The 25,857-nt window shown below is 38.9% G+C and overlaps 1 protein-coding gene across 1 annotated transcript in view; it reads left to right on the top strand.

The window, feature by feature from the left end:
* The window catches only part of EXOC2 (exocyst complex component 2), an 86,122-nt gene that overhangs the window by 47,032 nt on the left and 13,233 nt on the right, over positions 1–25,857 (top strand). The window contains exons 12-23 of the mRNA XM_087707534.1: positions 2,936–3,061; positions 4,331–4,455; positions 6,968–7,036; positions 8,034–8,191; positions 11,052–11,173; positions 12,461–12,522; positions 13,854–13,934; positions 14,623–14,682; positions 17,258–17,319; positions 17,950–18,016; positions 20,243–20,359; positions 21,748–21,889. Coding sequence (XP_087563660.1) covers positions 2,936–3,061; positions 4,331–4,455; positions 6,968–7,036; positions 8,034–8,191; positions 11,052–11,173; positions 12,461–12,522; positions 13,854–13,934; positions 14,623–14,682; positions 17,258–17,319; positions 17,950–18,016; positions 20,243–20,359; positions 21,748–21,889 — 1,191 coding nt within the window. The remainder of the gene's footprint in view (positions 1–2,935; positions 3,062–4,330; positions 4,456–6,967; positions 7,037–8,033; positions 8,192–11,051; positions 11,174–12,460; positions 12,523–13,853; positions 13,935–14,622; positions 14,683–17,257; positions 17,320–17,949; positions 18,017–20,242; positions 20,360–21,747; positions 21,890–25,857) is intronic.

Genomic DNA, 25,857 nt, shown 5'->3' with positions numbered 1-25,857 from the left:
TTTATAAAGTAGGGAAGTAACTTTACTTTATAAAATTTATAAAGCAGAGTTACAGCAAACCCCTACCGCCCACCATGAAAGCTCGAACGCCCACTAGTGGGCGGTAGGGACCAGGTTGACTACCACTGGTGTAAACTCTGCATATATGTAGAATGACAATAAAGTAAAGTAAGTAAAGCAGGGATCGGCAACCTTAAACACTCAAAAGAGCCACAAAGGTCCTAACCGGAAGCCCCCCCCCATTCAATTCTGAAGCTGGCCGGAAGTCCGGTTCCCCCACCATAGAGTCTCCTCCTAGCACGGCCTCCTTTTTCCTCTACCTGTCCTAACCAAAAGCCCTATCAGTTGTAGAGCTGACCGATGACAGGGAGCCACAGCAGAGGGATGAAACAGCCACATGGGAATCCAGAGCCACAGGTTGCTCATCCCTGGTAGAAAGGATAGAGCTCAGCAGAAATACAAGTGGGGTCACTTTGGGTAAAGAATTTTCTATCATCCCTGGAGCCTGCGATTAATATATTGAAATCTCCAAGAAACTGGAAAAATGAATGTAATTGAAGCAAAAGAACTTTGGCTTCCAGAAGCTTCTGTTTCTTTGAAAATAGATAAATACATATAGTCAGGAATTTGTTCAGTTTCTGATGTTACTTTGGTGTGTTGAGCTCAATCTAATTTAGTCTTTTATTTCTCTGTGCAAGTTATGAGATTGGGTACTTAATGTCCGTCCACAGTCAAATCACAGGGTGTATTTTTGAAGGTAGAATTTTTATTTAGAAATTTCTTGTAATCTGTAGTAATAATTTAATAATAATAATAACCTGCCAAGTATCCCCGTTTAGAGATTTGGCAGAGAATGCATCATTTGTAGCACACTGGTGCCACCTTGTGGATTTTTTTTTTATATTGTTCCTTTTTAACAAATTTTTTAGCTGGTATTTTGAATATGGACAGTAGATCTGTGTGCAGAACTAATGTTTTAACTAAGGCAATTTCCTCCATGATTCATTGGGATATAAGAAGAAGGAAGGTAATGCCCAGTGACTCTTGAAAGAGGCTCCTCTTTCAGGTAGATTAGATTAGGAAACAGACTCCATGCAGGGGTGGGTTTCTCGCCCCATTCCAACCAGTTCGGTTGGAACGGGGCCGGCGGCGTCCTCGTGCATGCGTGCGGCGCGCGCATGCACGCAGCGCACGCATGCGTACTAGCGTCTGTGCGATGCTCCAGCTGCTCCTGGAGGATCGCGCAGGCACTGTATACGCTCTGCGCATGCGTGGAAGCACAGAACTCATCAAAACCGGGTAAGGAGCGCGGGCGCGCGGGTGGGCCCTTCGCTGTTCCGGGAAGTTACTTACTTCCGGGTTCGCTGACCAACCGGTTCGCAGGGACCGCCGCGAACCGGTTGAAACCCACCCCTGACTCCATGGGAAAAACTTTGGATGGATGGATGGATGGATGGATGGATGGATGGATGGATGGATGGAAGGAAGGAAGGAAGGAAGGAAGGAAGGAAGGAAGGAAGGAAGGAAGGAAGGAAGGAAGGAAGGAAGGAAGGAAGGAAGGAATTAATTAATTTCAGGACCCTATCAGAGTCTCCTCTGAACATTATCTTGCTTCCCAGAACTTAAACGTTTCTCTTCTCTTTGCTTATATAACAGCTTGTTTATTTCCTTCAAGGCTGATTCTCCCTGATTCTCTACAACCTGCAGTTCATCTTTTTCCACATTGGATGCCTTACATTTTGATATTTGCAGTTAGAAAATTACCTTTCGTGTTTTCTTTTGATAAAGCTTGATTTTGTTTGCCAGATACTGCTTTATCTTCCAAAGTGGTAGAAGGAAGCACTCCACTCACTTATGTTATCTGGTACTGTTGAAATTAGTTTACTCTTTTTTTTCCAATCTGGTCTTTTAATGGTCAGACGGGATGTGCAGTTTGAAAGCCTTAAGAGTTATAGATAGTAAGTAAAGGACGCAGTGGCTAAGACAATGAGCTTGTCGATCACAAGATCGACAGTTTGAATCCCCAGGGCGCGTAACGAGGTGAGCTCCCATTACTTGTTCCAGCTTCTGCCAACCTAGCAGTTTGAAGGCACGTAAAAAATTCAAGTAGAAAAATAGGAACCACCTTGGTGGGAACATAACAGCGTTCCGTGCGCCTTCGGCGTTTAGTCATGCTGGCCACATGACCAAGGAGACATCTTTGGACAGCACTGGCTCTTTGGCTTAGAAATGGAGATGAGCACCGCCCCCTAGAGTCGGGAACGACTAGCACATATGTGCAAGGGGAACCTTTAGCTTTATCTAGATGGTGCCTAGAAGATTCTTGATAACAGCAGAAACTACCAGACTGCTGCCTTGAAGCAGTAGGTACAAGCAGCAAAAAGGCTTTGGGGAGAGAAGATTTGAGACTTCTAGCCAACTACTATTTGTAAAACCAATCCTGTTTGTTGTAATCAGTATTGAGTACTACTATTATCTTCATCTGTGAGGTTTTTTTTTTTAATTTAGCAGATAATCTAACTCAAAAATGTGTGAACGATAAGGCTCTCATACGATGTGCAGCCCTTCTGACAATTAGAAATTGAAAAATCGAAGCAATTTCAATAGTACCAGAAAAATAGATAATTAATAGATTATTTCTTGTGCATTTTAGTAAGAGATTTTTTTCTTTATTTACCTCAATTCTTGCTGAACATAAATTCAATCAAATAGCATATTAAGATACATTAGAGTTCCTGATTTGAGACATATTAGGAAATATATCTATGTATGTATAATTAAGCAAAACCAATCCTGTTTGTTGTAATCAAGCTGCAAGAATTATATACATTTTATCTGTGAGGTTTTTCTGTTTATTTTAATGGATAACAGCAAATTATAAAGGCTGATACTGTGCATTAACTAACACCAATAATCAATATACTCTCCCATTTAGTCAATCCATTGATACATAGTCCACTGCTCGATCTGGACAGTGAAGTTCGCCCATCTTCCCTTGGCCATCTCAGTCGGAGTGCCTCGCTGAAAAGAGGCAGTAGCACTCAGTCCAGTCGGGATGAAAGTAAGTCCAGTCGTGATCACATGACACTTTTCTGCACTGGATTTCCTTTCCATTCTGCAAACCATGGAAGAATATTTACCTGGCAGGTGTAATGCATTAGGTAAAACTTTGAATTACTAGTTGGGAGGTCGCCAGTTAAATGTCTGTTCCAGGGGTGGGTTTCAAAATTTTTAGAACCTAATCTGTAGGTGTGGCCTGTTTTGTGGGAGTGGCTCGGTGGTCATGTGACTGGGTGGGTGTGGCTTGGTGGGCGTGTGACCGGGTGGGCATGGGCAACTTGGAAAATGTGGTGAAACTCACTTAACAATGCTCTTGCTTAGCAACCAAAATTTTGGGCTCAATTGTGATCATAAGTTCTCTCTCTCTCTCTCTCTCTCTCTCTCTCTCTCTCACTCACTCACTCACTCACTCTTTCCTTTCTTCCTTCCTTTTGTCTCTCTCCACCTCTTTCTTTCTTTCTTGTCTCTCTCCCACTTCCGAGGTGGCACAGTGGTTAGGGTGCAGTACTGCAGGCCACTTCAGCTGACTGTTATCTGCAGTTCAGCAGTTCAAATCTCACCGGCTCAAGGTTGACTCAGCCTTCCATCCTTCCGAGGTGGGTGAAATGAGGACCCAGACTGTGGGGGCGATATGCTGACTCTGTAAACCGCTTAGAGAGGGCTGAAAGCCCTATGAAGCGGTATATAAGTCTAACTGCTATTGCTATTTTTCTTTCTTTTTTCTTTTTCTTTCTATCTTTGTCTCTCTCTCTTTCTCTCTCCCTCTCCCTCCATTCTTTCCTTCCTTTCTTGTGTGTATCTCTTCCTTTCCTTTGTGTATCTCTCCCCCTTCCTTCCTTCCTTCCTTCTTTCCTTCCTTCCTTTTGGAACAGTTTCCAAAAGGTAGGCTAAATTTCACGAACCGGTTCTGGCGTACCGGTGCAAACCGGGAGAAACCCACCCCTGGTCTGTTCTCATTATCTCATGATGTAGTCTTAATTTGGCTTACGGTAGCTGTATTTAAGTATATTGACATCAGATTTTTTTAAAGAGCAGCTAATTGGATTAATTTATTTTGAATCACAAATGTCAGTCAATTGAACTCTTACTATGAGCGCTTCTGTGAGACTTAAATTTGCTAAGTGAAGCAGTGTGGTGCCAAGTCTTATTTAACACTATTTAACATATTTATTTCTTTAGCATTTATGAATTGCCACTCGATGTCAATCACAAATATAATTCCTCTTTAACAGTTTTCTAGTATTGAATTGGTATCTTGTATCTTTTTCAGATTGGCGGTTTAAAACTCCTCAGCAAGTAGCATTTGTTGAAAAGTTAACTAAGCTTGTAGTAAGCCAGCTTCCCAATTTCTGGAAACTTTGGATTTCTTATGTGAATGGAAGCTTATTTAGTGAGGTAAGAGTATTTGCATTTGGTATTTAGACAATATGCAGTTTATGGGGAATATAAAAACAATGTTTGGCTTATTCAAACTTTCTTTTGCTTAAATATCAAGTGTGATTTAATCTTTTGTCATAATTTTTTGCTAACAAACCAGGTGATTAATTTTTCTGAAAACCTAAGGAAGAGCCAACTGGTCAGAGAAGTTGGGGGGACGGGCGGGGGGGGGGGGGGAAATCATTCTTTTCCCTTGTGAACCTGTTTTATGCAGTAGCTGAAATTTAGAGTAAGAATTGGGGGTTTGTCTCAGATTCAAATTTCTATAATCTTCACTAGGTTCCCATAATCCAGTGTTTCCCAAACTTGGCAACTTTAAGACTTGTGGATTTCAACTCCCAGAGTTCTCCAGCCAGAAGAGCTAGCTGGAGAATTCTGGGAGTTGAAGTCCACAAGTCTTAAAGTTGCCAAGTTTGGGAAACACTGCCATAATCCAATCAGCATCTCTGTACCTGTAATTGAATTGGGAATTGCAGGCATATTGAGATATGAGAAGGAAAATAGAATACAAATATATTGTTGTTCCTTTATAGATTGCTTCTGCAATTCCTTCTGCATCAAAAATGACACTAAGCAGCTTCAAGGATTTATCACTCTTCAGCTGTTAAGAGATAGTGCTAACTACTACTATTACTTGCCTTCTCACCCTGTGTAATATGGACAAAACATGACTCTCCCTTATTACCAGTCTTCCAGCATTTATACAGTCACCTAAAGAATGTCAACTGCTCTCCTCAGCCATTTCTATCAAGTGTTGAGAGTAGAATGATAATTGCACAACAGCAAATTCAAATTAACTGCTTTTTCTACTCTGCTTCTGTCTGACAGATGAAGAGGCCTATAATTTGTAATTTTAATAGATTTGTATGCCGCCCAATCCCGAAGGACTCCGGGCGGCTTACATAAAAGCAATTTAAAAAAGATTTAAAAAGATTAAAACACAAGACAGGACAACTTAAAAACAGAAAACACAACATGCACTCAGTTGTAACGGGGCTGAAGTTCAGTCAAGATCAACAGCCCCAGGCCCGCCGGAACAGCCAGGTCTTAACAGACTTACGGAAGGCCGAGAGAGTGGGGAGGGTCCGGATCTCAGGGGGTAGATCGTTCCAAAGGGCCGGGGCAGCAACAGAGAAGGCTCTCCCCCGAGGAGCCGCCAGACGGCATTGTGTGGCTGACGGTACCCGGAGAAGGCCCGCCCTGTGCGATCTTATTGGACGCTGGGAGGTATGTTGCAGGAGGCGGTCACGGAGATATCCAGGTGCATGCCTCATTGGTGGACCCCTGGGGCTAAGGAAATCTGAAGATCACTGCTTTTTATCTCCAATTCTTTGATAATCCATGCTTCAGTTCAATATTCAAGCTACTAAGATTGTTTTAAAACATTTCCCATGCTTGGGAGTAGTGCAAAAATATATAAATGTTGCATTCCATTTTGGCAAGTTGTTTCTCACGTCTGTGTTACTTTAAAAATAAGAAGCCAGTTGAACACAGACATAATGGTTCTCATAAAAGTTGTGTTCAAAACATATAGGATATAATTTAGTCATGAAAGTAATGAGCAATCATGGGGAAAAAAATAGTAATAAAGAAGCTGAATGACTTAGTCTCACTACTCGTAAAGATGACCTGCATATTTTCAAAAGCCAGTTAAGGATTGCTATGGTTTTACTAGGTTTAGAAAGTTAGTAACGGAAGTGAAGAGTCTTGTTTATACATGTGGTAAATGTGCAAGTTGTAACCGTTGGGCCTACAGAAATTTCTACATGAAGGGATTCACCGATTCAACAAAATTGAAAAAAAAAGTGGGAAGAGGGGAAATATTTTGTTGAATACATTTATAGTGTTCGTAGATTCTGTATATCTAAAAGGAAACAGAGATCATATAATCTAATTCCATATTTAAAAAACATAAGAATTTCAATTAACCAGATCCATTCTCCCTTGATTCCCCAATTAATGACCCTGGGGTCTGGATTTTGTAACACAATCAGGAATTCACCAAAATATAGAATTGTTATATATTCAGAATGTATAGATAGGATTCCTTTGCTCAGCTAAACATTTCTAAATGGAAGAGGATATGCTTTGGTTCATTCTTAGTAGGCAGACTGCATTTCGTTCTTTGGAACGCTGAAAGGATACTAAAACAATATCTTTAATATACTTTGAATTTATTGAGTATACTTGAATATGGTATAGCAAACTCATTTTTAGGAGTATTTAGTAGGAAAACTGTTTTGGTATGAAAAAGGTTAAAATATCAAAATGCTTTTATTTCTGCTAATGTTCTCTGTTAATTTATTAAAGTATGCTAGAACATTAATCCGGTTTTAAAGTCTCTTTTCAACTTGCTGCAAAATCCTTACAGTAATTATACTCTTTGTAGCAAAATTGAATGCATAGAATAGTTCATGTGTTCCTGATAATACTAATGTGGTAAGATTGGAATCTCTTTTTCTTTTATAAGACTGCTGAAAAATCTGGCCAAATGGAAAGATCAAAGAAGAATGCCAGGCAGAGGCAAAATGATTTCAAGGTAAGGGAGCAGGCCAGAGGTGGGTTCCTACCAGTTGGCACCTATTCGGTAGAACTGGTTCATCAAATCTACCGGTTAGAAGATGTTCCACCAGTGGACCCGGAAAGCAGGCCACACCTACAGAAGAAGTTCCAAACATTTTTGAAACCCACCACTATGTGATTTTGACACTCCTGGTTTAGAGTGAAGGCTGTTTGTAGTGATAATTTACTGAGCAAACCCTGTTGTTGCAAGATACACAGAGAATCTGTATTGAGCTTTATGGCATAGGCTTAAAATCTGTAATACCATTCTGGTTAATGGGACATAATACAATGCTGGATGTGCCTCCATGTAATGTGCTCCTGTGTCCAGCTGTTAGAGCCTTTGTCTTGTTCCCTAGGCTTAATTTGTACCTTGAGGTCATTGGTTCTTGGACCCCTATTATGTGTGAGCATTTTTCGTTAACCTTTGCTAATATAAATCCTTTCTCTGTTTTACTTCCTTGCTGCTGACAGTTGTCTGATTACAGAATGAAAACTTAGCAAGACTAATCTCCCAATGGTAACAGGACATTTAATCAGATTGACTAATAGCAATAGCAATAGCAGTTAGACTTATATACCGCTTCATAGGGCTTCCAGCCCTCTCTAAGGGGTTTACAGAGTCAGCATATCGCTCCCAACAACAATCCGGGTCCTCATTTCACCCACCTCGGAAGGATGGAAGGCTGAGTCAACTCTGAGCCGGTGAGATTTGAACAGACGAACTGCAGAACTGTAGTCAGCTGAAGTAGCCTGCAGTGCTGCATTTTTAACCACTGCGCCCCCTCGGCTCTATAATAGATTGGCTAATTAAAAAACCTACCTTCCATACATTCAGTGTTATTTAAATTGCTGTTACCTTCATCCCAGTCCTGACAGAACTTAATGAACTGTTTTATCAAAGGGAATGTTTCTTTGTTTCCACACACAATGGTTTATTGGCTCAACATGATGTCTTTCCTTTGTGGTCCTAGATGATGATTCAGCAAGTGATGCAATCACAGGTCAAACTGATACGTGGTGCTCTGCTTCCATTCAGCCTTGAAGAAAATGAACTCAAAGAATACGGTGGCTGGGACATGAAGCCTGAGCTTTCTAGCCAGTGGTTACCCCATGCCATTCAAACTGTAAGGTTAGTTTTATCTTAAATCAATGCCGGGTGTGGTTTCTTTCAGCAAGTCTCATCTACTCTGAACCAGTTTTGAATATCCTATATGACCCAAATAATTTGGAGTTTACAAAACTACAGATCTAATTGAGACAAAGTACCCACAAAAATAGGGTTCCAGAATTGGAAAAAGACATTTAGGCAATTGTGTCCAATCTCCTGCTCAATGCTGGAATTCAAAATTAAATCTTTTGACAAACCTCCTCTTGAATGCATCCAAGAAAGATGATCTTGCTATCTCTCTTGGTACCGTATTTTTCGGAGTATAAGACGCACCAAGGTTTTGAAGAGGCAATTTTTTTAAAAAAAAAAAGTAGGTAGGTAGATAAAGGGATAGAGAGGGAGAGGGAGAGAGAGAAATATAGTAGATAAGTAGGGAAAGAGTGTGTAGGTACAGTAGGTAGGAAGAGAGAGAGTAGTTAGGTAGGTAGATAAAGGGAGAGAGAGAGAGAAATAGAGAGAGAGAGAGAAATATAGTAGGTAAGTAGGGAAAGAGTGTGTAGGTAGGTAGAGGGATAGAGGGAGAGAAAGGCTTGAATAAGTTGGTTTTTCCAAGTAGAGTGCAAGTCACTTCTGAGAGTGACCCTCAGACATTCCCAAAATTTGAACTCCCCTCACCTGTGCTCATTATCACTCTGAAAAGTCATCATCCTTGCAAATCCCTGTTCAGGAATATTAGCTAGGACAAACAAGTTTGTAAATTTGCAAATAAGCATTTACCTCTGTTGTAATATAGTTCCTTGTGTAGGTGTGGGTCACCCATGGCCCAGTTCATACCAGGCCATGCAGAGCCACGCTGAACCACACAGGAGAAAACAAACTCCTAAAACTCCATAACATCCTCATAGTTCATAACATAACATCCTGAGATGTGCCCTACCAATGACGCCCAGGATTTGACCATATATAGACAGAACTTCCCTGAGCAGTAGATTAGAAATTGTACTTTTACAGGCTGTTTTTACATACCTCCATAATTTCATCCAAGTCATGAATGAAACTTTGAAGAGTACTGGGGCTCAGGATTATGACCTCATAGCATTTTTGATGGAAGTATTGACAATGTTCCCTTGAGTATAGTTTTCAAACCATCTAAGGGGCCATAGTTAACTAATTTGCTATGTTTTACCACTTAATTCCCACAATTTATTTTAAGAAATTAAAATAGAGACAAAGCAGAACTGGCTGGATTGTTTTTATAAACTTATAGATTAATCACTGGAACATGTGCCCTAGCATCTTCCCATGATTTCATATCACATTGTTTTATTTTGGCTTCCTGGGTTCTTCTTTTTCTCTGTTTTGCAGGTAAATGTCAATCAGAGTTATAGATGCAGGGAGTAAGGAGAACGTGGAGAAGATGAATATCATAATCCAAATTGTGTCTCCTTTGTACATGTGCTATGATATTGCATGTTCCAAAGAAGTGGAGTTTCTTTTTCTTTCTTCATTTTATTTAAACATAAGATTCCTACCATTCAAATTATAGTCTGTATGTATCTAGTCTTTTTTCTCCCTTGTTATATGTTCTTTCCATAATTCCATAACATTTTAGTGCATTCTATTGACTGATTCTGCTTTCTTTAAATTTTTCATTGGAATTACTTACGACTATGCTTTTAATGCATCTAAAATTCCTTTTTCCATTAGTTTTTATTGCCATGTAATCTTACTTGGTATTAATTTGTTTTTTGTTAAAATATGCTTTGTTGACTTCAGACAATACGTTGACTATTGTCAACTTTAAATTCCCTTGCTGTCAAGTATTCCAACATTTCTTCCCAAAATTCCTCTATTATTCCTCAGCCTTGAGACAAGGAAGTACTAAAAAATAAAGCGTTTAAGAATTGCAGCGTGTCAACGTCTACCAAAAGACTGTATGGTAAAGGTGGCCAATCCCAAAATATGATAAAAATTGTGAGATCTTGGGAATTACTCGAAAGTATGGTCCGTCCTGCTCTCAGCAAAAGTTGGCTTGTCATGCAGAAAACAAAAGTTTGTGCACTCAAAACATTAGTGTTTTCACTACTAAATTACTTGAAACTAAATCATAATATGAGCTCATAGGAGGAAAAGGTATGAATATTTCCAGAGTCTGAGGGTGAAATTACTGGCACAGTCTTAGCCCTCTAACAAGATAATGATACTATACTGTTTATCTGGGGAGAGCTGTGTCATAAAGAAAGTGGCCATTTTCAGACCCAGATTTCACTTAGCACCGCTGTTGTGCTTTTACTTGTATTTTTCTTGAGTTACAATTGCATTAAATATCATTAGGACTTTTCCTCAGTATATGGCACTGCTGAAAGAAAAGGGCTCCACTGGAGGAGGAGCTACTAAGGTGATTTTTTTTTTCTATTCACACACTTATTACACATCCCCTCTTGAGGATACCTTGACATCTGAATCACGGTTCACCCACAATACCGCGAAGCCCTTATCCGCGCCAACATAAGCGGGGAGAGCAAATCTGCACCGTCTGAAGCGCTAAGGAAAAAGGCGACCCTAGTGCGACGACATAACCGCGGAGGGCAAATCCGCGCCTTCCGAAGCACTCAGCACCCTAAACCTAACCCTAAACCTAACCCTAAACCTAATCCTAAACCAAACCCTTAAACCTAATCCTAACCCTTACCTTAATTTAAATCGGCTTTCTGTCGCCGCGCTGTTGTCGCCGCGGTGATGACGTCGCAGTGATGACGTCGCGGCTTTAGCAACGCGGTTTTGTCGCCGCTATTTGGACGAGCGCGGTTTTGTCGTGCTACGCTGAATCACATAATAAGCAAGTGGGCTCATTATAAATTTTACTTTCTTTTCTTTCCAGGCTTAGTTATGAATCTCTTACTGCACTTGAAATACCAAACGATATGCTTCAAATCATCCAGGATCTCATTTTTGACCTGAGAGTCCGTTGTATAATGATTACATTGCAACACACAGCTGAAGGTTGTAATAGTTCTTTTTTTAAAAAAAAAATTCTTATCAGTGATGATCTCTGATTGTTGTTGGTTTTTTTTAAAAAAAATCCTCACCTGTGATTTTATTTTTACATAATGATAGTCCTTGCTTACTGATGGCGTTTGGGACCATCATCTCCATCCCATTGTGTGACTGCCCAGCTTACAGTGTCAGTTGCAGTTGTTAAATGAATCATCGTGGTTGTTAAGTGGGGTGTCATGTGACTGTAGCCAGCAACTTCCTGCCAACTTCCCTGTTGACTTTGCTAGTCGGGGGAGCCAGCTGTGATAGTTGCAAAGGGTATTCCTGGACACTGCAACTCTTAACAATGGCGTATCAATTGCTAAGCCTGTGAATCGTGATCATATTATTGTGGGGGCACTGCAACTGCTCCCAAGTTTGAGGACTGGTTTTAAATCTCATTTGGCACCATTGTAACTTTGAAAAGTTACCGAAAAGGTACATTACTTGTTCTGACCCCCACCTTGCTCGTTCAGAAACTACAGCCAAACAAAGCTTGCAAAGGAATGTTTTTATCCCAGCTCTTGCTGGCTGCGAGCCCAAAATAAACACAGATAAATTCTCTGGCAAAAAAGTTAAGCAGCAAATGCAAAAACAAACTCTTACAGCAAACCACTTCTCCAAGTTGGTTTCTCTGAATCATGAACACGAACGGGGAACGTTGACTAGAACAGAAACGGAATGGAACGGAACGTTGACTTCTGCCACTAGGGCGTGGCACCATCAGTCTTTTATCCGCAGGAGGAGATCCTAACGAGCCACAGCTGCTTGTTATCCTCTCCTGTGAGTCGGTCAGCCCTGCATCCCGAAACAACTCACAGGAGGTTTCTGCTGAGTCACAACACTACCTGTACCTCTGAATTTACCTTACTGATAGTTTTGTTCTATAGTCTTTAATTAAAGAGTTTGTAGAATATGGAAATTGTTCATTTCATATAATTGTTTTACCTCTTAAAAAACATTTTCAAATACAATGAACAGCGTACATTATTATTACTTGATTGTTATTCTGCTTTTTATATATAACTCAAAGTGGTGAACATAACTAAGATATTATAACAATTAATGTACAACCTTTCCAATACAGGTTCAGTTTCCTTCTTTGCTTGCAGTAGGCTTAATGTATAAAAGATGTTGCCATTCTTTTTTAATATAACATTGACAACATTCTTGAATGACAAATAATTTCAGTTCGTAGTGTAGGCTTATGCTATGCTGAAGATAACACTTTTGACTTTATTGCTTTTTTTACAGATGTGAAAAAATTGGCTGAGAAGGAGGATTGGATTGTTGATAATGAAAGCTTAACCAGTTTGGTGGGTAAATCACCATTTTTTTCCTCAAATATTGGCATTGAACGGAGTAGTGTTAAATTTGGGTTGGCATGCCTGGAAATTGAATATGGGAAAGAAATCAAGTGCCATCTATTTAAGAAGACCAATCTTATCGCAATTCTAGAAGTTGTAGCCTCAAGAGGAACTACATCTGAAGGAACTGGGGAACTTCACAGGAGTGAAGAGCTAGACTATCATTGAGACTGAGAAAATCTGGAGTCAAATCCCCATTCACTTTTACAGGCTATTTTTTCCTCATTGTTAACTGTTCTGACCCCCTCCTCCGTCCACTAATGAATGCCGAGACAAGCTTAACTGGAATGTACTTTAATAGCAAGACACCAACACCTCAAGACACCAACACCTCGGTGGCTGAAAGCCAAGCAGAACAAACAGATAAGGTCCTTGGCAGCAACTCAGACAAACTCAGGCAGCAATAAACACAGATAAGGCTTCGCAGCAATCCAGCCTGCCAAGCTCACAGTAATGTCCTCCGACATTCAATCCCGCGTTGACTTCTGCAAAGAGGAGCGTGTGCACAAGTAGCTTTTTATAGTCTGAAGAGGAACCTAATGACCACCAGCTGAGTGCAATCACCTCCTGTAATTGCGTAATTGTTCCTGATGCCTAGTAGCTCTTTGATGGCGTTCATCCAGGAACAACTCACTACTGGCCTCCGGCTCACTCTCCCTTGTCTCCTCCCCACTGGTCCAAGGCTCATCCAGCCTCTCTGCGTCCTGCTCGGAGTCGGAACCCTGTCCAGGGTCCTCCACATCCTCCAGAGCCAACTCAGAGGGCTCCTTGCTGTCGGAGTCTGGTGGCAGCTCCAACGGCACCTGCTGGGCCACAACAGTTAGCCATAATTTTTAACCTGAATCACAGAATTGTTAAAGGGAATAGAAAAGTGTGTATTGTCCCTGAAATTGTAGAATATATTTTATAATAGGATTGCAATTAATGAGCTCTTTCTATGAAAGCTGATTTATGAAAGTTGCCCTTAATGTAATCCCCTTTAAATATATTGGTTCTGCTAGATGAAGAATTCTGAAAAATAAAGGCCACCGTATTATTAGATTATTTCAGGGATCTCGATGACATTATATTATTAGATTTACACACAGTTTCAGATACTTTTGTGCACTTGAACACTCTAATAAGTAGTACGCGAACTTGAGGTCTTCATCCTTAAGTGGACAAATACTTGGATGTATAATTAATTAAAAGTTAATACAGTGATTTTTATTTGTAATTTTAAAAATTATGAAATAAGTTATTCTTATTACTAGTCTACAGTTTCCTCTTTCTCCTTTTAGCCATCACAGTTTGAACAATGTGTCATACATTCTATCCAGTCACTTAAAGGAGTTTTGGACTGTAAACCTGGGGAGACCAGCGTAAGTAATGTTTAATACATCTTTTTTTCTTCCATTTAATAATTAATAATATAAAGCAGAATTTAAAGCTATACTTTGCAAGTAAAACTTGGTGCAGTCTATTCATACTGTGTGTCGAATAATTAAACATTCAGTAAGCATTCACCATTCTTTCAAATTAAATTATTAAGCTGATAACCTGTTCTTCAAAATCATTATTTGATTCCATGACTACTTCAGAATGAGAAATCACTAAAAATAATCTAGGTAACTGTTGCAGAAAACAGATCAAGCCACAGTAGTAATTACAATATACAATCAAAGCAGTCAGATCCATATGTGTTCTCTTTTACTACAACTTGAAGAGAAAACTAGTGTTTGGCATCCTTAGTAAATTTATTTTGGAAGAGAATTAACACACATATATCCATTGACTTATCTGCAGATCTGTGCACTTGGCATCCAAACTTCAGTGCCTCGTAAAGCATTCATAAGATCAGACTCCTGGATCTGTGTAGCAGAATACTTGAAAGATGTCATAAGAAATTAAATCTAGCTTCTGGTTATCGATTCTTTTAGTCCCTATTTAGAGAGTGCATTGGGTAGCTGCAAGCTGTTAGTTAAGAGCAAGACAAATGCATCGGAAATCCATCGGCTTTTTCATGTGAAGCTATTTCACTCAGTTGTTCCAATAATTCTTTTTCTTTAGGTCTTTCAGCAAACAAAAATACAGGAGGATGTGTGCCATCTGAGCATTAATATCATGCAGGTGATGTATGACTTAAAAGAGAAGGATATAAATTAATAGGGTCTTCCATCCTTCCGAGGTCGGTGAAATGAGGACCAAGATTATTGGGGGCAATATCCTGACCACTTAGAGAGGGCTGTAAAGTACTGGGAAGTGATATATAACTGCTAGTGCTAATAGGTTTGTTCGGTTACATGTGCTTGAGAAGTTACTGTTTATAAATATCATCCATTTTTGTGCCACTAGTACTGAACTTTATTATTAACAAATTAGAACTGAACAGAATAACTGAGGAGTTATTTTGAGGCAACTCAAAATATGGACCCTCTTCTTTCGTTTAAAAGAAGCTCCAAATCAAAATTTTCTCAATTTTTTGTCAACATGTACTCTGCTGTTTCTGTACTTCTTCCATAGACTGTGGGACCTGAATGAAACTTTTACCCATATATGATGATGATGATGATGGTGATAGTAGTAGTAGTAGTAGTAGTAGTAGTAGTAGTAGTAGTAGTAGTAGTAAAAGTACAAAAAAAGTATGGTTCATTGACATTGCAATACCTGGAGATGCACGAATTGAAGATAAACAGCAAGAAAAAAATCACAAAGTATCGGGACTTGCAAATTGAAGTTGAGCGACTGTGGAAAAAGAAATTGTGTGTTGTCCCAATTGTAATTGGAGCCCTTGGAGCAATAGCTAAAGGGTTATCTCGGTATTTGGAAATTTTGAATTTATCTGACTTGAACATTTTGACTCTACAAAAAACCACCCTACTTGGAACAGCTTATATCCTCCGACGTTACCTTAACAGTTCCTAGGTCCTCGAGCTGTTGACCTACCAGCCAGCCCCAAAGGCTGTGAATCTCACCAAAGATTAACCAAAGAATAATAATACAGTTATCTAGAGCTATAGAGAACTGTAGAGAACAATACAGTTATCTAGAACCAACTACTGAAATGAGGAAATAAAGCTAAGTAAGAACATTTTTTTAAAAAATGCATGAAGTTTCTAGACAACTGAGAACAGGTCCAAGGTGATGATTTATTTTTTGTTCACTATGTAAACAGTATCTAGCTGATCTTGGATGCCTAGACAAAAGAAAACAATAGGAAAGCAATTTACCAAGCAGAGTACATGGATGAGTCAGCAAAAAAGAACGGACTGTGGTAGCACCTTTCCCAACTAAAAATGGTTTCTGAAAAGGCATAAAATTTCATGAGCTACTGCCCACTGTATCAGATGCATATTGGCTAGACCAGTGTTTCTCAACCTTGGCAACTTGAAGATGTCCGGACTTCAACTCCCAGAATTCCCCAGCCAGCGAATGCTGGCTGGGGAATTCTGGGAGTTGAAGTCCGGACATCTTCAAGTTGCCAAGGTTGAGAAACACTGGGCTAGACTAATGTAGGATTTACCGTATTTTTCGGAGTGTAAGAAGCACCTTTTTCCCTCAAAAAAGAGGCTGAAAATCTGGGTGCGTCTTACACACTGAATACAGCTTTTTTTTGCCTCCCAAAACCCCTTCCCCTTCACCAAAATGGCCGTGAAAGCTTTTAGAAGGCTTTCAGAGAGCTCCTGGGGGCTGGGGAGGGCAGAAATGAGCAAAAAACTGGCATTCTATAAGCCTCCTAAAGGCTATTCATGCCCTTTTTTCTTTTGACAAAAAAACCAGGCCCATTTTTGCAAAAAACTGGCTGTTTTTTTGCTCATTTTTGCCTAAAATGGATTTGCCTAAAATCCATAGGCAAAAGGTTTTCACGCAGCATGCAGAGACATGAATGTCTCTGCACCTTTCTGCATTTCCAAGGAAAGAAACAGATGTTTTAAGGAGCTACAGACAGCTGCTACAAGGGATCCCCTCGTACACCAAAGCATCTCTCTGCTTTCAAATCCAAAATACTGCATATTTCTGTTCAGCATTTTTTTTTCATTTTTTTAAGACAGAAAACCACGGTGAAAAGAAGAAAATACTGTATTTACAGAAATTATGAAGGCTAACATTTGTATTTGAGATTTAGAGACATTCAAAAGAAATATTGGGGGGGAATGACAGGAAAGAGGAAGTGATATGACATTTCCTACTAAGTATGAACTGCCATTTTTCGAGTTCCCAGGTCTGTTTCTGGTTTGAGGGCAGGTTTAGATGAAATCCATTTAAATGTAGATGGAGACTTGGTGAACTGAAGAAGGAAATATCTATTAAATATTGTATGGTTTGCCTTAGAAAGAAAAAATAAATTAGAGAATACATGTTTCCATCATATGGGACATAGACACACACATTAGTATAGGAAAGCAATGAAAACCATCACGTTGTTTGGAGGTGTAGTGACAATAAAATCTCCACTTTGCTTGTGGATTGATGAAATCTTTAAAGCCATAACTGTTTATTTTATTCAGTTTACCAAGAATAAGAGGTAGATTTAAAAACAAGTATCAGACAATAAAGTTCAGCTAAAATTAAACTGTTTGAATGAAATAAAAAATACTCTGTTAGAGATGAAAGGTTGGAAAATACTACTTAAATTCCTTACCTTGATTAGCACTACTTGTAATAAATTATGGTATTAGATATATTGTTTTTATTTGTTTTGCAGGTATTCATTGACTGCCTGGAGCAACTGAGCACGAAGCCTGACAGTGATATAGACACTACCCAGTAAGTGAAATAATTTGGTGATGAGTTTTTTGACAGTAATTAATTCTAGAATCTGGCAAACTTTTTCAGTTTTCAGTCATATTTCACCTCGAAATGATTATTAGGAACACTTTATTCATAGATCGCTAATTTTAGAGATTCTACAAACAATTTGTGTCATTTATTTGACACAGCTAAATAATTTAACAACTTTTACATTGAATCAAAACATGTTTTAGTATAGTATGCAAACAATATACGTTGTTAGCTTATGGGTCATGTTTCTAAAAATTTGGAAAATTAATTCTTTAAATAAGGCTTGACAAATCATAAACTATAATTTCCATTTTTATTATATAACTATATATTTAAATTCACTGCCCAACTCTAGTGAATTCATGTTCTTCAATACGGGTTCTGTGCAAAGGAAAAATTACTCTTCATTAACTTCAGGTCTCTTTTTTAAAAAATATTAAAAACTTTTAGCATGGAAGATAAGAGCTTCCGTCTGTATATTTAACTGGTTTTTTTTTTAAGAATCCATGTCAGTTAAACTCATTAGGGTTATTAGGAAACAAATACAAATTTATAAGGCCGGTTTATCCTAATATCAAGAAGGGTTAATCACTGACTACTTGCAAAATGCCTTAGTCTTCCAGGTGACATGTCATCTTCAGATTTATTTGGAAGCATCCATGAAGATTTCAGTTTATCTGTAGTAAGTATTATTGCTGTTCATTAAACCCCAAATTAAGGCAAATTATCTAAGCAATATGTTATAATTCATTTAGAAGTATGTTCTATTGTATACTGTACTAATTTTATTTCTTTGCAAATGGAAATATTACTAGCAGAGTATGTTTTGCAAACTGTAATATAATAGAAATTCGTGGTTGGCTAGCCAAGAATTTAGATGTCTGCTTTAGTTAAAAGCTTGCACAAACACTTAAATTGGCTCATAACTCCACATCAGTTGATTTATTTGCATATACAGTTGTACACAAAAGTTTAGGCATCTCTGGTTAAAGTTGTCTGTTTCATCAATATCTACAACCTCTTTGTGGTAGAAAGTTAAAAGGCATCTTCCTGTACAATTGAATCTATATCGACTATTTATATCCTATCATTTGTTGAATGGGGAAAAAATAAATACGGCAGATGCAGAAATTTGGTCCTGTTTTTGCAGTTAATTAGTTCTGCTATTTTCCAAAGTTGAAGATGGTAAAAAAGAATTGATTCATTAAGATTCGCTAGCTAGATAAAAGATACTTTGCCAGGAGAACAAATAGTGCTACCTTCTTTCCCTCTCCAGTTGTGATTGTCTTCTGTCTACTTTGCTTCTTCTAAGCAACGTATTGTAACATCACACTTAAAAGTAGGAGAAATCTGCAAAAAATCAAAACACTTTCTGCAATGGAAAATCTGGAAGACCAAGAGAAATTTCTGCTAAAACTGTCACACAGCTAGTCAGATCTGCAAAACAGAAGCCATGAATCACTGGAAACAACCTGCTGAAAAATTTAGCTGACACTGTAGTAATTATCTCTAGGTCCATAGTAAATGATTACACGTACAGCCACGATCTAACCTTTTCTCTGAAACCATCACAAAATAAATTTGTGCTTTCTAAACTATGCTTTTCCCCTCAGGAAAAAAACCTTTAAGCCTCAAACATTTAGGAATATAGTTATTTGGAACTAATGAAACAAAAATTGAACTTTTCAGCCATGGCCACAGCAACACAAAAATTGGAGGGGGGGGGATGTGAAACATTTGAAGAAAAGTGTTCAGTAGAATAGCATTAAAGTAGTCCTATCCTTTGGAGTTTTTCAATGTCCAGGGACACAAGAAATATTTGTGAGGCTGGAAAGAATAGTAGAGTGTAAACATCAACTTGTGCATGATGGTATTCAGTACTTGGTGAAGATATCGAAGTTGAAAGGTTAGATATTTCAGTAAGACAATAATCCAAAGCATTCTTTAAAATTAATCATGGAGTATTTATAGGAAAGAAAGATGATTGTTTTGAAATGGCTTTCAAAATATTGAATATTGTTGAAAATCAGTGGGAATAAATAAAGTATGCAGTGCATACAAAGAGATATTTTTGAGATAGAAGAGTTATGTAAGGAAGGGGGAGGGATTCCAAAAATTTAAAAAAACACAACAACCTACTCTTAACTGGAAACAGGAAAAATTAGGAAACTATCACTTCCTAAAAAGATGTTATAAGATAACCCAATTGCGTTGCCATGCTCACTGTTTTCTTCTTTTGATTGGTAAGCAGCAGGGGTGGGTTTCAACCGGTTCGCAGCGGTCCCTGCGAACTGGTTGGTCGGCGAACCCGGAAGTAAGTAACTTCCAGGAACGGCGAAGGGTCCACCCGCCCGCCCGCGCTCCTTACCCGGTTTTGACGAGTTCTGCGCTTCCACGCATGCGCAGGACGCATACAGCGCCTGCACGATCCTCCAGGAGCAGCTGGAGCATCGCACAGATGCTAGTACACATGCATGCGTCGCGCGCACGAGGACACCGCCGGCCCCGTTCCAACCAAACCGGTTGGAACAGGGCGAGAAACCCACCCCTGGTGCATTCAAATTTGATCTTTCAAATCTCAAAACACATTTGATCAATGATTCCTGTCATGTTTCTATATAAGAAGAATGATGCACCTTAAGTAACTGGTGCCTTGTGGAAGAATAGTTTTTACAGTGAATATTCAGTGATGTTGTATCCTCTGTTGTGAATATTTCAGGTGTCAAAGGTTCTGGTTTTTCTGTAGATATAATAAAATGAATAAAGATGCTAAAGGTCCTACCTAATTATTTAAACTTTTAACTGGTTAGCATTTGCCTTTCCTTGTACCATTAGGGCAAAGTGTTTGCTATGTGCATTTTCTTCTTAAATAACTTCCCTTCATTGGATCTTTTTTTTATTTATTTAGGAACGAAGGCTTTTAATTGTCCTCAGTAATTGCTGCTATTTAGAACGTCACACTTTCCTTAATCTAGCCGAACACTTTGAGAAGCATGGTTTCCAAGGAGTGGAAAAAATTATTCAAGTAAGTATTTTCTGACTACAGAAGAGTAGCCTGGTGGCCTAGAAGTGAAGACGCTGATTTCCCACTCAGAAGGTTGAGAGTTCAATCCTAGGCAGCCGCAGATGTTTCTCTATCAGGGCCCAAAGAAAAAAAAATATCTGCTGTGAACTCCACATAGGCGTCAGTAAGGGCATCTGGCCAATAAATGTTCAGTTCGACTCAGTCGCCCCGACTCCACCCTAAAACAAAAGGATTAGAGCAGCGATGGTGAAACTTTTTTGGCTCGCGTGCCATATGTGGCGGGAGCACAGGGGGGGTCGTGTTCTAGCGTGCCACACCCATAATGCAATGTGTGACCTCCACAGTGTGCATGCGCGCACTAGAGGCGCTCCCTCGCCCATTTTGTGCATGCTTTTTTCACCCTCCCCAGGGTCCAGAGGCTTTATAGGAACCTGAGGAGGGCAAAAACAGCCTCCCCCGCTCCCACGGAAGCCCTCCGGAGGTTTCAGGGACCTTCCCTGAAGCCTCCGGAGCAGTCAAAATGACCCTCCGAGTAAACCAGAAGTGGCTTCCGGTTTGCTTGGAGCGTCGTTTTGAGCGCTCCGAAGGCTTCAGGGAAGCCTCCTGAACTGTTAAGGGGAGTGACTTTTTAAAAAAAATTAGTCTTGAGAAAGGAGGAAGCAAGAGAAATTTGAATTAATTTCATTTGACATTAGATGGGGAAAACAGGAACTTTGACAACTTTCAAGATCTCTTTTATTATGTCCTTTAATAATAAAATACCATTCCTAGAATCCCTACAGTTCCTGTTCTACTTACCTTGCCAGCTTTGAAGGAATGACAGCCATAAAGGCCTTTCCAGTGTCATGTGATTCAAATTAATAAAATACACATAGAGCATTATTTCAAATGCTTTATGTCACTTTATTCAAACAAATTCAAGCGGTGTAAGGCTATGAAATACCAATTGCCACACCATGCACCTTGCTTTCTGCTCTGCTGGGTGTTCTTACATTGGAAAACATTATCTCATCCCTGTTGAAATTTTTTAAAACACGGTTTTTCTTGGGTATCATTTTGTAAATGGGAATTACAAGCTCAAAACCACAGTAACAATAAAGAAACAAGACAAAATCTTTGTCATGTTACTTGTTTTTCCTGTATACTAATATACCGTAATTGGATGCTTTTTTTTTTTTTCATTGAACCAGATGGGATTTGGGGGGGGTAAATTGTCCAATATTCTGTTCTTGTAACAAGTAACTTTGGTTTAAATACAGCCAATACGTTTTATATTGATTGGTTAAAAAAATGCAATTAACCTAACTAGCACACTTGCAAGATTAAAGGATGTGACATGTAAATTCTTTCTATTAATATTATTAATATCATGGTTGTCTCTATTTTAGGTTAGTATGGATTCATTAAAAGAATTAGATCAGCGGCTATTTGAAATATACATTGAGCTAAAGGCTGATCCCATTGTGGGTTCATTGGAACCCGGAATTTATGCTGGTTACTTTGATTGGAAAGATTGTCTTCCTCCAACAGGTAAGTATTGTAGAATATACTTAGATAATGAGTATTATTAAATACTATATTAAATAATAATATAGATAAATATGGTTTAGCAGTTTCAAATATTCCGCATCCCTGCATTTTTATTACAGTACTCATTACGTGAGACCTCATAGCTCAGTGTCTGGATGAGTTCAGGGTTCATAGCTCCATGTCTGGACTGACTCATAAGAATCCCGTGCTGATTCATTTTTACATACAAGGATTCACAGTGCTGCTGTTGGCTGAGTGAATTAGACATGTAACTCTTTCTACACACGTAAACCACTTTCAGCAAGTTCTGCAAAATAGAAAGTTATTTAAGGTAGGGGGAGCCAGAAGAACCTAAGATCAATAGATTTCCTGATGATTTAAAGTAAATTAGCAAGAATCTCCTAATTTCCAGTTGTTTAAAAACAGCAAAATTAGATTGCATCCCATGTAGGAGATACGACCAGCAACAGAGTGGTAAACGCCTGGAATGCTCTACCTTACTCCCTTGTTACATCCTCAAAGTCTCACAGCTTCAATCTCAAACTGTCTACCGTGGAGCTCACCCAGAGGTGGGTTTCTACCAGTTCGCACCAGTTCGGTACAACTGGTTTGTCAAATCTACTGAACAGGTTAGAAGAGGTTCCACCAGTGGACCTGGAAAGCAGGCCACACCTACAGAAGAGGTTCCAAAAATTTTTGAAACCCACCACTGACACACATACACACACAAACACACAGACTCACACAGAGAGAGAAAGAGAAAGAAAGAAAGAAAGAAAGAAAGAAAGAAAGAAAGAAAGAAAGAAAGAAAGAAAGAAAGAAAGAAAAAGTGAGAGAGAGATGAAAGAAAAAAAGGAAAAAGAGACAGAGAGACAAAAGGAAGGAAAGAGAGAGGGAAAGAGAGAGAGAGAACACATGGCCGGCAAGCCACTCCCACCAGGTCACATGGCCAGCAAGCCACTCCCACAAAGGAGGCCACACCCACAGAGTAGGTTCGAACAATTTTTGAAGCCCACCACTGAGCTCACCCCATTGCTAAGATGTCCGTAAAGAGGGCGTGCATAAGTGCACCAGTGTGCCTGCCATCCCTGTCTTACTGTCCCCATTTCTTTGTACTCATTTCATTTCTTCATGTCCATGTTTATACTTATACCTGTTATCTCTTGATGTTTGACAAATCAAATCAAATAAAAATAAAAAAACCTCTCCAGGCTATGATAAAAATACTGGGCCAGTTGGCTAATGGACTGACATTTCTGTTTTGAGTGATAGTTCCGAGGGACATTTACACAGAATTAATCTGGATATGAGTAAATGCCTTGCATGATCAGGAATCATAATAATTGGTAGTCTTTGACTTATGATGTACAGTATTACATTTCATTCCCAATAAAAAGATTGTGGTGAGAAGCACTTCAAAATGTTATTAACATTTGGCTGAGATTAGAGCTTTGCATTGAAATTATTCAAAATGTTCAAATCACTAATTGTTAATAGGTAAAAAAATTCTTCTGTTTCCTAGTTCTCTACTTCATTTATAAGTTTATTAGATAAGTCTGTTAATTTTTAGCTATATTCAGCTCATACCAGAAAAAAAATACAGAAAATGTTTTAGGTTGCTTTTTCAATATTCAAGCTGATGAGTTCATTTCTTGGTTTTACATGTAACATTTTCATGCTTTTTGACCGCCGTGTGCGCCGTTTGTGGAATAGGAGAGGGAATCGTGGCGCTACTGCCCAAAAACAATTTCCTTCCCGATTTAAAAAACCTGGCGTGCGGAAGGCTGCTTCAGCTCCTGTCGCTGAATGTGGGCTTTGCGGCTGGAGGGGTTTCCCCCCCCCACTCTTCACATTACAAAAGTTCCTGGCCAGAGAACCACACGGATCACTCCCCTAGGAGCTAGCCTGCAAGAACTTGATCAGGATTGGGAGGGATGGACCATCCCATTTCACACTCTTTCCCCCCTCCCGCCTGGGCTCCCCTCCAAAGGCAGACAAAAGTGAAGCAGTCAGAAGTGGAAAGTGGGGGGGGGGAGGAACAGGGTGTGAGGTTCCTCCTTTCATCTTCAGGATCTGGCCTTCTAAAGAGCAGTCAGGGTTGATCTCCTCTAGGACTGACCGTTTTGATCGCCTTGCAGTCCAAGGGACTCAATGCAGGAGTCTTCTTCTCCAGCACCAGAGTTCAAAGGCCTCCATTCTTTGGTGCTCAGCCTTTCTTATGGTCCAACTTTCACAGCCATCCATTGCAACTGGGAAAACCATCGCCTTGACTATACACACACACTTTTGTTGACAAAGTATCATTTAAAAAAATCCCATGATTACAAATTGAAACACTGACCAACTCTAATCAAGTGGTTTAATTATTTCCCTGTTGTTTTGGGATTTGTTTTATGTAAATTACTACGCTGCGCTGTAGAGAAAGATGGAAGCATTGAATGGCCCGATTGGCGCTCTGACTAGTAATTATTTATGGGAGCGGGATTATATATCTGGTCTTAGTTGTCATGAGCTCATTCATTAAATGAAGATGAGCAGTTCTTTAACTGTTACTTAATAAGCACACAGTCATCTGACTATCTTGTTTATGATTAGTTTGAAGGATAAAGCAAATAATTATTATGCAGAGAGAGAAGATTAGTTAGTAAATGATTCAGGTATTTATGGTTGGTTATACAGTACGCTGCCTATATCTTGTCTAATGTGAAAATTAGAATATATATTTAAGATAATTGGGCTTCTATTATCTCTGTGGCATTCCAGGTATTTTTGTCCATGTAAGCCATGTAAGGGAATCAGCGGATTCCCTTTTGCATTTTCCTTAAAAGCTTCAGGATAAGTACTCATAAAGTTTGAGTGACAAAAGAAAATAAATTCATAAAACCCTACATATCTTCAAGTCCATTTTTCATTTCAAAATAGCTGTCATTTCATCTCGCAAAGACAGTGACAGGCCATTATTAGGACACCCGCAGGTTTATGGACATACATTATATTTAAACTATTTGGTTTATTGAAGAAATTGGTATAATAATAATAAATCACATTTACGCAGAGCAAAGGTATAAATTAAAATTATTCTGTATTTCTCAGATTTTTCCTTAGAAGTCTGGAATAACAGAGGAACTGCCTACAACTATATTGAGAGTATCTGTACCAAGTTTAGTCATCCGCTGAAAGCTTAGTCACTCATTCTTTACAGCCATTACCGGTCCCACACCGCTCCCCCATTTAATTGAGAAAAATTGTCTCATTGTTAGCGTTAACATTTTTTCCAAGCAAAAATGAATATTTGAATTAATTTTGATTTTAGATTTGATTTGTAAGCTACATCTGATATTCCAGTAGTCAGCACTCTGCATATATAGAAAATAGTATGTCTTTCTAACCATTTTATTTTTAACATATAAAGGAGGGGAAAACCCTGAGATATAAATAACCTGCTTTCTGAAAGTTATTTTTGTCAGGCAGGTAGAGCTCGTGCAGAATGAAGGGGTTAAAAACAGGAAATGTTGTTATAGGTGGGATGTCCTTATGAAGACTTTCCAGAACTTGCCTACACAGTTCACGTTTTCTTCTGACAACAACATCGAAGCAAAATTGATCACATCTTCAGATCCTTCTATGATTAGGTGGTGGAAGGTTTCCAATAAAAGCAGGAAATTACTCACAGAGAGTAAGAGAAAGAAATGAGCTTCTTACATGCAGATGATCATCACTTCCAGCAATTGTTTTTTTTTTGCTCTGCTTTAAGTAAGCCCTATTTTCTTCCTACAAACTTAACACATTTTTGAAGTTTTAAATTTTAAATTGCAATACAAGATTTCCTGTACAAATTAATTTGGATTGTGCAGGCTGATAATTTTTTTGTCTCTTTGACAGTATTCTTTAAAGAATAAAATCACTATCTTAAGGAGTTGCTTCTTATATTGTAGTCAAGGACTTTTAAGCACAAATGGAAATTAATC

The sequence above is a fragment of the Thamnophis sirtalis genome, unplaced genomic scaffold, assembly GCF_051295495.1.
Source record: "Thamnophis sirtalis isolate CommonGarterSnake01/CBP01778 unplaced genomic scaffold, rThaSir2_p1.2 scaffold_2, whole genome shotgun sequence".
NCBI classification, from domain to species: Eukaryota; Metazoa; Chordata; class Lepidosauria; order Squamata; family Natricidae; genus Thamnophis; species Thamnophis sirtalis.
Note: the sequence above shows the minus strand (reverse complement) of the source record. Positions and strands in the feature narration are given on the sequence as shown.